Source organism: Gossypium raimondii, chromosome 13 (genome assembly GCF_025698545.1).
Source record: "Gossypium raimondii isolate GPD5lz chromosome 13, ASM2569854v1, whole genome shotgun sequence".
Classification (NCBI taxonomy): Eukaryota; Viridiplantae; Streptophyta; class Magnoliopsida; order Malvales; family Malvaceae; genus Gossypium; species Gossypium raimondii.
Window position 1 is genome coordinate 46398631 of NC_068577.1, and position 10086 is coordinate 46408716.

General features: G+C 34.4%; 2 protein-coding genes across 2 annotated transcripts; both read right to left on the reverse strand.

Moving 5' to 3' along the window:
• Positions 1–965: 965 nt before the first annotated feature.
• LOC105781212 (uncharacterized) lies at positions 966–6819 on the reverse strand. The gene is made up of 3 exons (XM_052625938.1): positions 6527–6819; positions 6385–6423; positions 966–1340 (listed from the first exon to the last, which is right to left on the reverse strand). The coding sequence occupies exons 1-3, from the start codon at positions 6813–6815 to the stop codon at positions 1057–1059; spliced, it is 612 nt and encodes a 203-aa protein (XP_052481898.1). The 5' UTR covers positions 6816–6819; the 3' UTR covers positions 966–1056.
• Positions 6820–8489: 1670 nt separating this feature from the next.
• LOC105783151 (agamous-like MADS-box protein AGL80) lies at positions 8490–9385 on the reverse strand. Its single transcript, XM_012608421.2, has one exon. The coding sequence runs from the start codon at positions 9345–9347 to the stop codon at positions 8859–8861; it is 489 nt and encodes a 162-aa protein (XP_012463875.2). The 5' UTR covers positions 9348–9385; the 3' UTR covers positions 8490–8858.
• Positions 9386–10086: the final 701 nt, after the last annotated feature.

Below are 10086 nucleotides of genomic sequence, written 5' to 3' on the forward strand. Positions count from 1 at the left end.
AATGAAAAATTAAAATCTACAAGTACTTGTTTGGGAGATTTATTCATAGAAAAGTGTTGAAGTGAAAAATTTTAGAGTTTAAATATTTATTTTTGAATCTATAGTTGGTATTGATACCTTATTGAAAATCGATACCAAAATTCAATTATGTTATCTTGGGAAAACAAGCGTATTGATATTTATTTCATGAGTATCGATATTTTTAATAAAACATCGATACTCAAATAAAAACTGATACCATTTTGACATTCTGTCTGTTTTAAAAATTGTTCATATGATTAAGTATCGATAGCAAATGCCAAATCTCGATACTTTATTTCAAAAGTTGTAAAACTCATCCTTAACAAATTCATTTCATGCTAAGTTCATCCATGAAGAAATAGGTTATAATTTCACCTATGCAAACATCCAAATATCTAACCAATGTGCCTCGAATGGCACGTCAATTCGAACACCAAATCAATCTAAACCAAGGCTATGTTCTCATGTCACAAGCATATACCAAATGTTTTTTTATTTAAGCTCAAGAAACTCATATTGAATCATATCAAGTTACCACTACACACATCATAATCTAAACCTAGCATTAAGATTTCAACTCAAACACTTCAAAAACATGCATACAAAGTCAACCATTTCATTAGGATCACTATTATAGATAATAATTACATATGCACTGCAAAGCACTTATATACAAGAATTTACCTTAAAATAAACATCATTTAAAGTTTACATGACACTTTCCATATATGTAACCTTCACTAGATTAATCTATAAACCAAAAAATATAACTCAAAACATTATCATCCTAGGTACATGCCAAGAAACAAAAAGAAATATAATTGTCATTGGATGTTGAGTCGACAGTAAAAAATATAGATATCTAACCTGCACACAAAAGGATAATCAAATAATGAATAATTTCATTAATTCAAAGAACTACATATGTGTTTAATAATCCATCAATTCAAAATATCTAACATGTAATAGTTATACCACATAGTGTACCATAAGTTCATCATGAACATTTCATATACAATTCAAGCTATCTCTCATTTACCAACCATCTTCAAGGGACCTGTTTAATATCATCAATATCGACCAACTTGTTATTGGCACCTGGTGCTTGAGGGATAAACCGTAATCAAGTTTTGCGCCCAACGCTAGTTGGATAAACCGACGATAGGTGTGCCCTGCACTAGCCGGATAAACCAAAAATGTTTTGTGCCCAGCGCTAGTCGAATAAGCCAACAATGTTAAATGTGTGCCCAACACTAGTCGGATAAACCGACAAAGATTTGCACCTAGCGCTAGTCGGATAAATCGATAGCAGATGTGCCCTACAGTAATCGAAAAAATTGACAAAGATTTGAGCCCAGCGTTAGTCGGATAAACTGACAGTCACATACATAATTACAAAATGCACAATTCCTTGTTTCATAATTCAATCATTTGCAACAAATAACTAAAAATAAATATTTGATTGTATTCCATGATCATACATGTACAATTCCATAATTCCCAATTCAATTGGAATAATCAAATTACATATAAGATTATAATTAAATAACACTTTGTAACAATTAAATTAGTTAGACTAAATAAAATAACACGAGACCAATGATTACTCCATTACTTTGGTTTTCCTCGGTTAGTTCGATTGGTTCTTTTCTTGATCTGAATTCAACAATTTAATTCAATCATTCCCATTTAAATATTTTAACCTCTAAAATCATATAATCATCTCTTCAACAATAATTACATAATTACCAAAACTTTTATCTTGAGTACAATTTAATCTTCATTATCAAAACTATCAAATTATATACTATAATTTTTAATTCTACCACCAAACACTTCAGGACCTTTATATAATTCCAAAACAACTGAAATTTGCAATTTAACCCTTACATATTTCCACTTTATACATTCAAATCCTAAAATTTAGAACTAGTAAGAATTCTCATACAAAATAACTAATTTAAACCATAAAACTTGTAAACTCATCCCCCTCCAGTTCAAAGGCTATTACATTAAAAAAAATAGTCCCTAACCTTCCCTGATTTAACAAATAAATCTCTAGATTAAGTCGGTTAGGCTTCAATAATTACAAAAATGCCAAATTTATAAACAACAGGGCCTAATTCACTTACATGCATGCACAAATACCAACCCCAAAGCTTTAATCCTTCTACAATAGTGTCTCTCTTCTTTCTCACGGTGAAGGAACAAAAGAAAAGAATGATAATCCTTTATTTTATTTTTATTTTCTTTCTTTTAGTTTAACTTAATTACTATTTTACCAATTTAAAATTACTAAATTTACAACAAAACCACTCATAGACCTCCACTATCTTGGAAATTGGTTTTATTATCCCCCAAGTCCATTGAACTTTCTTTTTATAATTATTAATTCATTTACTAATAAACCTCAACTTTTGTATCTTTTACACTTTAGCCCTTTTTACTTAATTAGCTACTTAAACCTTAAAATTTTACCACCAAACTTTTATCGACATATATAATACTATATAAATACTAATTAATTAATAAATATTGACTCATTACCTGGAATTATGGTCTCAGAATATTTACTCCCGACATAACTAAAAACATGTCGTTACAAAGAACATGCAAAAATCATCAATGGTAAATTTAAAAATTTTTAACAGTGTTGAAAACAAAGATACATGTTAGTTGGACCTAGTTGCAACGATTTCAAAAACATAAAATTTACGAAAAATAGATAGCCTGAGGACTTACATGCAAGCATCCAAATTAACCGTATGCAACAAGCTTTCGTCTATGGAGTTTTCGGTTTGAAAGTGAAAGAGAATAAAGATGATGGTGGGCTTTTCCTTATTTTCATGTTTTATTAACTTTTAATTTTAATTTATTATAATATTATCATATAATTAAAGTAAAAATAAAGCATTAACAGTCCATGTCAGTCCTTTATGGTCTAATTACTATATAAGTCCTCTCATATGTACTAAATAAGCCATTTAATTAATAAAATTCAATAGTGATCAAGTTTTACATCTTTTACAATTTAGTTATTTTTCCTTAATTAACCATCCAAACGTTAAAGGTACTAAACCAAATTTTAATCCACTTATATAATAGCTTTGTAGACATTCAACACAAATATTTTTGAGCCCGGTTTATGAAAACGATGTCCCAATACCTCATTTTCCAAAACAACTGATTTTTGATACGCACCACTTGTACCTTGACTAATGGACCAATTAACAAAAATTATCTAATCAAAATTCAATAAAACACTATAATAACTAGTAAATATTATTTAAAATTATTAAATAATATTTACTGACTCAATCATTGAAATAAAAAATTCCAAAATCACCGTTTCGGGTACTATTAAAAAATGGGCTGTTATAGTTAAAGTTTTGTGGCGTAACCACAAAACGGAGGAGGTTACTTGGGAATTCGAGGATGTGATGAAACGTCAATATCCCTAGCTGTTTGGTTCAAGTAACTTATGAGAATGAAATTGTTTTTAGAGGAGGAGAGTTTTCACATCCCGAAGATTGGGTTAGTAAAATTAGGTTATTAGATCTAGCCTGAGGATGTCGCAACATACCCCTGAAGACACCCTGAAGTTGAGCATACTGTCCTCGATGTCACGACAGAGGACCTGTTGTGTCGCGACATCGCCTCTGTACAGGAAATTAATACGAGCCAGGGGAGTTTTAGCCCGCACAATTAAGCTTTAAGCTCGGGAAGGTCAGCTGACCTAGGGTTAAGGACGACGACCATCCTAAGTCTATAAATAGGCTCAACTAACACATGTTATGGACACATTTCCCTTTGTATAATTTTCTCTTTAGTATTACATATTAGTTTTTCTTTTCATCTAGGGTTTAGATTTTATTTCCATTCCTGCTATTTATTTTCAGGAAGAAATCAGATTCTGAAACTATTCTCAAACTCTGTGAGGATTCTACACTTTAATTTAATACAATCAGGCTTCTTCTAAACTCTATTCTTGAAATTGTTCTTTATGTTTATTCTTTTATTCAAGTTAATATTGTTTATTAGATCCATGAGGAACTAATCCTCTTGTGGGGGATTAGTGAGTGGAGGTATAAATAATTAACTGTTTTGTAGGGATTTCGTAATGAATTAGTTATTCAGGAGAGGAAGAACCTAAACCCTAGGCTTGACAACCCTAGGAAGTCTTCAAGATGGGAATTAATCCAAAATTGGTATGACCTATATGTGAACACCTTAACTATGAATCGGTTTGGACTGTGAGGCTGGAAGATAAGTAGTCCCTATTGGCTCAGCATTTCAGTGGACATATCGGAAGATCTTGCTGAGATATTGACTAGTTGATTGAACAAGAAAAGCTCGAGACGACAGATAATTAGAATTACCAAAGCGAGCTAATCACCCATGCCCATATTTGATATATATATTTCCTTATTTGATTTCTAACCTTTCATTTGTTTAATTTTGTTTTATGTTTTTAGGATAGTTTATTAAACTCTTCTCTTTTTGATCTTTCCCATATCTTTTATGTAGGATTTTTACTCTGGACGTTGATACATCTAGAGGCGATCAATCATATACCTTCTAGAGATATTTCTTTATGGCCATTTAATTCATGTTCTTCTGCTTGCTTTTCATGGAATGTATTACCTCTTGAGCTATAAGAACATTATTTGTGACATTCCTACTTGCTACAAAACCAGCTTGCTCTTGTGAAATTATCCTTGGAAAGAAAACTTTAAACCGGTTGGCAATAACTTTCATCACCAGTTTATAAAGAACAATGCATAAACTTATGGGCTTGAACTGGGAAAATTTTTCAGGATTATGAACCTTTGGTATGAGAACAATTAAAATATCGTTCAAATTCGGATCAATAGCTTTCCCAGCAAAAACCTAACCCAGTTACAAATCGCACTACCAATTTGGTCCCATTGATTCTGGAAGAATAAGGCATGAAACCCATCACTATCAGGTGCCCTTAAATGAGCTATACCAAAGAGGGTTTTTTTTAATCTCCTCATCAGTGACCTAATTTTGCAAAAGTTGAGCATCATCAAACCCCAAAATAGGAAAAGAACTAGAAGAAATTTTCCCCATAGTACTCGATATCTTACTATAAAGTTTTGAAAAAATGAAGTAGCCTTAGATTAAAAGGACTCTTCATCCAAATTCCACTATCTATTATCATTTTTTAGAGCAGTGATCTTGTTATGTTTTCTTCTCTAGAGCGTACGCTTGTAGAAGAATTTTGTATTTTGGTCCCCAAAAAAAGAGCCAATCGAACCTTGTTTTCTGTCTCTAAAGGAGCTTTTCGTGATGTAAAACATTCTCCAATCTTCATGAACCTCCATTTCTAATTGTTTTAACAAATCAAAATTTGATCTCTCCATTTGCCTCTAAATATAAGATGATTTTTGTACTAGATGTCTCTTACGATTTCCAATATGACCATATATTAATTTGTTCCAATAATTAATATTGGAGGTAAATTGATCAAAGGAAGTAGTCATGTTTCCATTAAAGCTCCATTTATCCTTAATGAACTCTAAAAAATTTGGGTGTTCAACCCGTCTAGCAATAGATCGTTCTCAACCCGTGTAGCAAAAAATCTAAACGATCTACCTTTGGGTAAGTTGGCCTCAAGTATTAGAATAAGGAGTAGAGGCCTATGGTTAGACTTGATTAACGAGAGATGACTCAACAAACAATGAGGAAATGCAATAAGCCACACATTATTACCAATAGCCCTATCGAGACATTCATGGATCTTGCCTCTAAGCCAAGTGAAATAGGGACCACGAAAACCCAAATCATTCAAATCATTAGAATCCATAAAATCCCCCCAAAAAAGAACACTTCTTTCCAGTATGTCGCCCACCTTTCTTTTTACTAGGGAAAAGAATAGCATTAAAGTCTCTGATTGCCATTGAAAGGGTAGACATATTAGGAATAATCGTCTTTAGATAATCCCAAAAATTTCTTCTCCTTTATCTGTCAGGATTCCCATAGACAAAGGTTGATAAAAATAGGGTGGGCCACTTGAAGAGTATAGACTCGAACCAAGACAAATTAGGGATAAGTTCGAACAATTTCAACTTTTACTGAATCTTTTCAACCAATACAAATGCCTCCAAAAAATCCAATAACTTCCACACAATGAGAAAACTTAAAACCTATCTTAGCAATGACCAAGTCTTCTTTACTTCCACTAACTCTAGTTTCTAATAACCCCACAATATCTGGTTTGTGCTCATGGTTGTATTCATGGAAAATACAAGGAAATTTTCTATTCGCACATCCTTGACAACTCCATGAAAAAACTGTTAAATTCATAAATTTATATGAAAAGAGATTAGAAAACCATACCTCCACTACTTGGGGATTTCTGGTTCCTTCTGGATATCCCTAACAACACACATTGCATCAGTATCGCAATCCATCCCAATTTGGTCACTAATCAGTTCAACCATGGAATTCATCGCATTTGCTAGAGGGACTCGAGAATTACCAGCAACTTTGAAACGACCACCATGACCCTTGATGGTTCTGTTGAGGTTCCTTCCACTTCTGATAGACATTCCTTTGGACCCCAATCCCCGTATTTTAAAACCCGTATCTCCTTCTCCCGATTCTCCAAGACTACTACCACCCTCCCAATTAATAATATTCAGATCCAAATAATCTTTAAAAGTGATGGCAGAGTGTTTAATTGGGTCTAACAAACCATTATTAATAGGCACCTCGAGCTTAACCGAACCCTCAAAATTCGGATTTATATGTGAAGTTGTGACTAACATGTTGCTAAAAGGGTGATTCGAAACCTTACCAACTTCCATGGATGGAACAACATTGTTGGAATTATCAAAATTGACAGCTGTTGATTCGGCTACTAAATGAATTTTCCCATTTTGATTCGAACCAGTGGGAATTTTGGATCCCATATTATTAACTAGAAGACTATTTAGATACGGCACAACGTTGCTCAAATCAGGTCCAACACTAACGCCAATGGATGGACCGGACCCCTCAAGCGTGGAGTGGCTGCAGCAGCCTTCAAATCGTGACCCTTTTTAGCTTCAGCTTGGGCTATCTTACTCGACCCAAAATTTCATGTATGTAATCCAGACGGCGCTCCCACAAGAGGGCTGCCCAAGCCCAAGCATGCAGCAACACAATTCAGCCCATATCCCTGTTTAGCGTTTCCAGCTTTACCCAATTCTTTATTTTGTTCTCCACCAATTGGGCCTGCTGTTGGTTTCGGAATCTTGTCTTTCTTTGCCGACCCACTTCCCACACTACTATTAAAATCAAAATTTTTTTCTTAACCCGTTTATCATTGAAAAGTCTCCGTGATTTTCTGTCAACCACCATCCATAGCCCGAATATCTCCTCTTCTTTCCCCTTGGCACTTTCGGCCGGTGTCTTCTCCTTCTCCATTAGTTGAACCCCCAAACTCTCCGAGTGAGGGCACAGGGCTTTCAGGTGACCATACCTGTCGAAACCGAAACAAATCAAAGATAAGGCCTCATATTCAACTCGTTGTATTGTTCCATTTACCAGAATATGCGGAAGCAGAGGTTTGTCAAGGTTCAGGAAAATCGCCATTCGAGAAAATCGCCCCCTCGATCTACTGTCTATGTTGTAATCTGGCTTTGTCACTTGATCAATTAAACCACCAATCTCTTCTAAGATCTTCCTCTTACACAGGAACCCCGATAAACCAAGTAGTCTAATCCATGTAATGACAACATTTGGAAACGGTTGCGAGGGACTAAAGTCCGGTGTCCACGGCTGGACAATTAAATATTGTTCGAATACGACCCACGGCCCTTGGGTAAGAACTTTATCAATGTCATCGTTACTTTAGAATTTCACTAAAATGCAACCATGTTCAACATCCATAAGTTTAAATGGCATGGACGGTCACCACAAATTTTAAATCTTGTTGTGTAGGGTGGTGCAGCCAATATTTCTCCCCAAAAGCTTAACAACCACCTTGGTAGCCATCTCCTTAACCAAAAGCTGTTGAACTCAGTCAGAGAACACAATCGACAGGACTCCATTAACCATGGATCTCGTAATATCTCTATCTAAGAGGTTAAAATCCTCCTTAAACACCCTATATGAATCAGTAGAAACATTGTTACGCTCAAGAGATCCCTTACGTAGAAGTCTGTCCTTCCAAGAAAGTGTTGGTTCAGGGGATAGGTCAACGACCATATCGATACCTTCCTCCCCTTCGGTTTCTTTAAAACGTACTTTTTTGGCATTTCGATCTGCTTTCGACAAGCGAGAGCCATCACAATCTTCAGTCATAAGGAAAGAAAAAAATCTTGTTTTTTTATCAATATATTAACAAAACTATTTTTTAAATTTCTTCAATTTTGTTAATTAAACCTTAACTTAATTGAAATTGTTGTTATTATAACAATAAGAGATGGTTGATTTAAGCGTATTTAAACTCTGGGTGGAAAGGAAGTATGGGTCTCTTTGTATCAGAAAACCAAATAGTTCAGTACTAATCTAAACTCATAAAACAAACATTAATATGGTTTTTTCTTTCTAGTTCAAAAAAAATGTTATTTTTCTGCAAATAAGCCTTCATAAAAATGACTCCATAGAAATCTGAAATGGGGGAAATGATATATTTCGATTATTACAAAGACAATAGCTACATAAAATATTCGAATTCTATGTAATTTATTGAACCATATTAAATTCAAGGGGTAACCGAGTTCAATATTTGGTCGACATAATACAAGCAAAAATTGAAGTTGATAATCCTATATATCCCAAGACAAAGACGGCACTAAAACCAGAGAGCACTGTCAATAACATCCTTAGGAACAAGACGCTTTAGTAAGCACACGAACCCTATCGTCAATATCCTTCAAGTTTTGCTTAACCAACGGACCCAGCTCATTCAAATCCATCGAATTCAAACTCTGCAATATCCCTTCTCCATTCAGGCTTTGGAACATGGCATTTTTCAACTCCTTCTGTCGATTCTCCTTACGCAGTTTCCTAAGATGTTGAGTAGCTTTGGCTAAGCTTTGCTCAAGGAAGCTCTCTTGGTTAACCATCTTATTGTTTTGTTTCGATAGGGGCAGCTTCTTGAACTCGGACAGCAAGCATCGGGCACCCGCGTGGGACAGCCATACCTCCGGTTGGGAGTCGAAATCAGCAGGGTTAATAGCACAAGCTTCAATGCCACAAAGGGTAGTGAGTTCATGCACCTTCTTCACTAGACCCTTGGTTCTTTTCTTGTAGGTAGTTTTCCTTGCTGAATCATTGGTAATGTAGGCAAGCTTTATTTTCTTTCTAGACATAGAGAATTGAAGGCTTAGTTTCTATGTATTTGATTGCATGTTACCCACACAGTGTGTGTGCTTATATATGGATATTACAGGCTTGTAGAGAAGAGGGGATGCCCCACTTGTCCTCGCTGGACACATATTAATGTTGACCTAAAAAGGAAAGGAGAAGATAGGTGTTCAAATTCCAGTTATGATACCAAATTCATTACCTTAATAGGTGTAATTTTAATGTAGACATTAAATGCATAAGTATGTTTAGGGTTAATATTTCTGGTTTTCAGTTATATATTTTATATTTCAGTGATATATACCATTTGTGTCATAAAGGTCGAAATAAAATTTAAGACAGCTAAGTTTGGAGCAACCAAAACAGTAAGCTTAGCCCAATACTGAACCCAAAAACCAAACTTATACTGAGGATTTGAAAAACAACCCAAATTCTATATATGAATTTTAGAGAATAATAATAATATTTACAAAAGAGATACAAGCTATTAGGTAAAAGTAGCCTCCACAAGGGCATCAAGACTCATGTGGGTTACCCTCAAGCTTCCAGACCATCAAACCTATGTGCTTTGTTGATCCATTGAATCTCAATGTATTGTCTACAAATGGTATTTCGTTAGTTAGAGGTGGGATCAACCTTTATATTTCAAAACAACTCTTATACATGGTGGTTATGAGAGTGAATGCTTCCTTGTAGCAATATGCCCATACACTTCTTTATTCCACTTTTTCAAAATAGACAAAA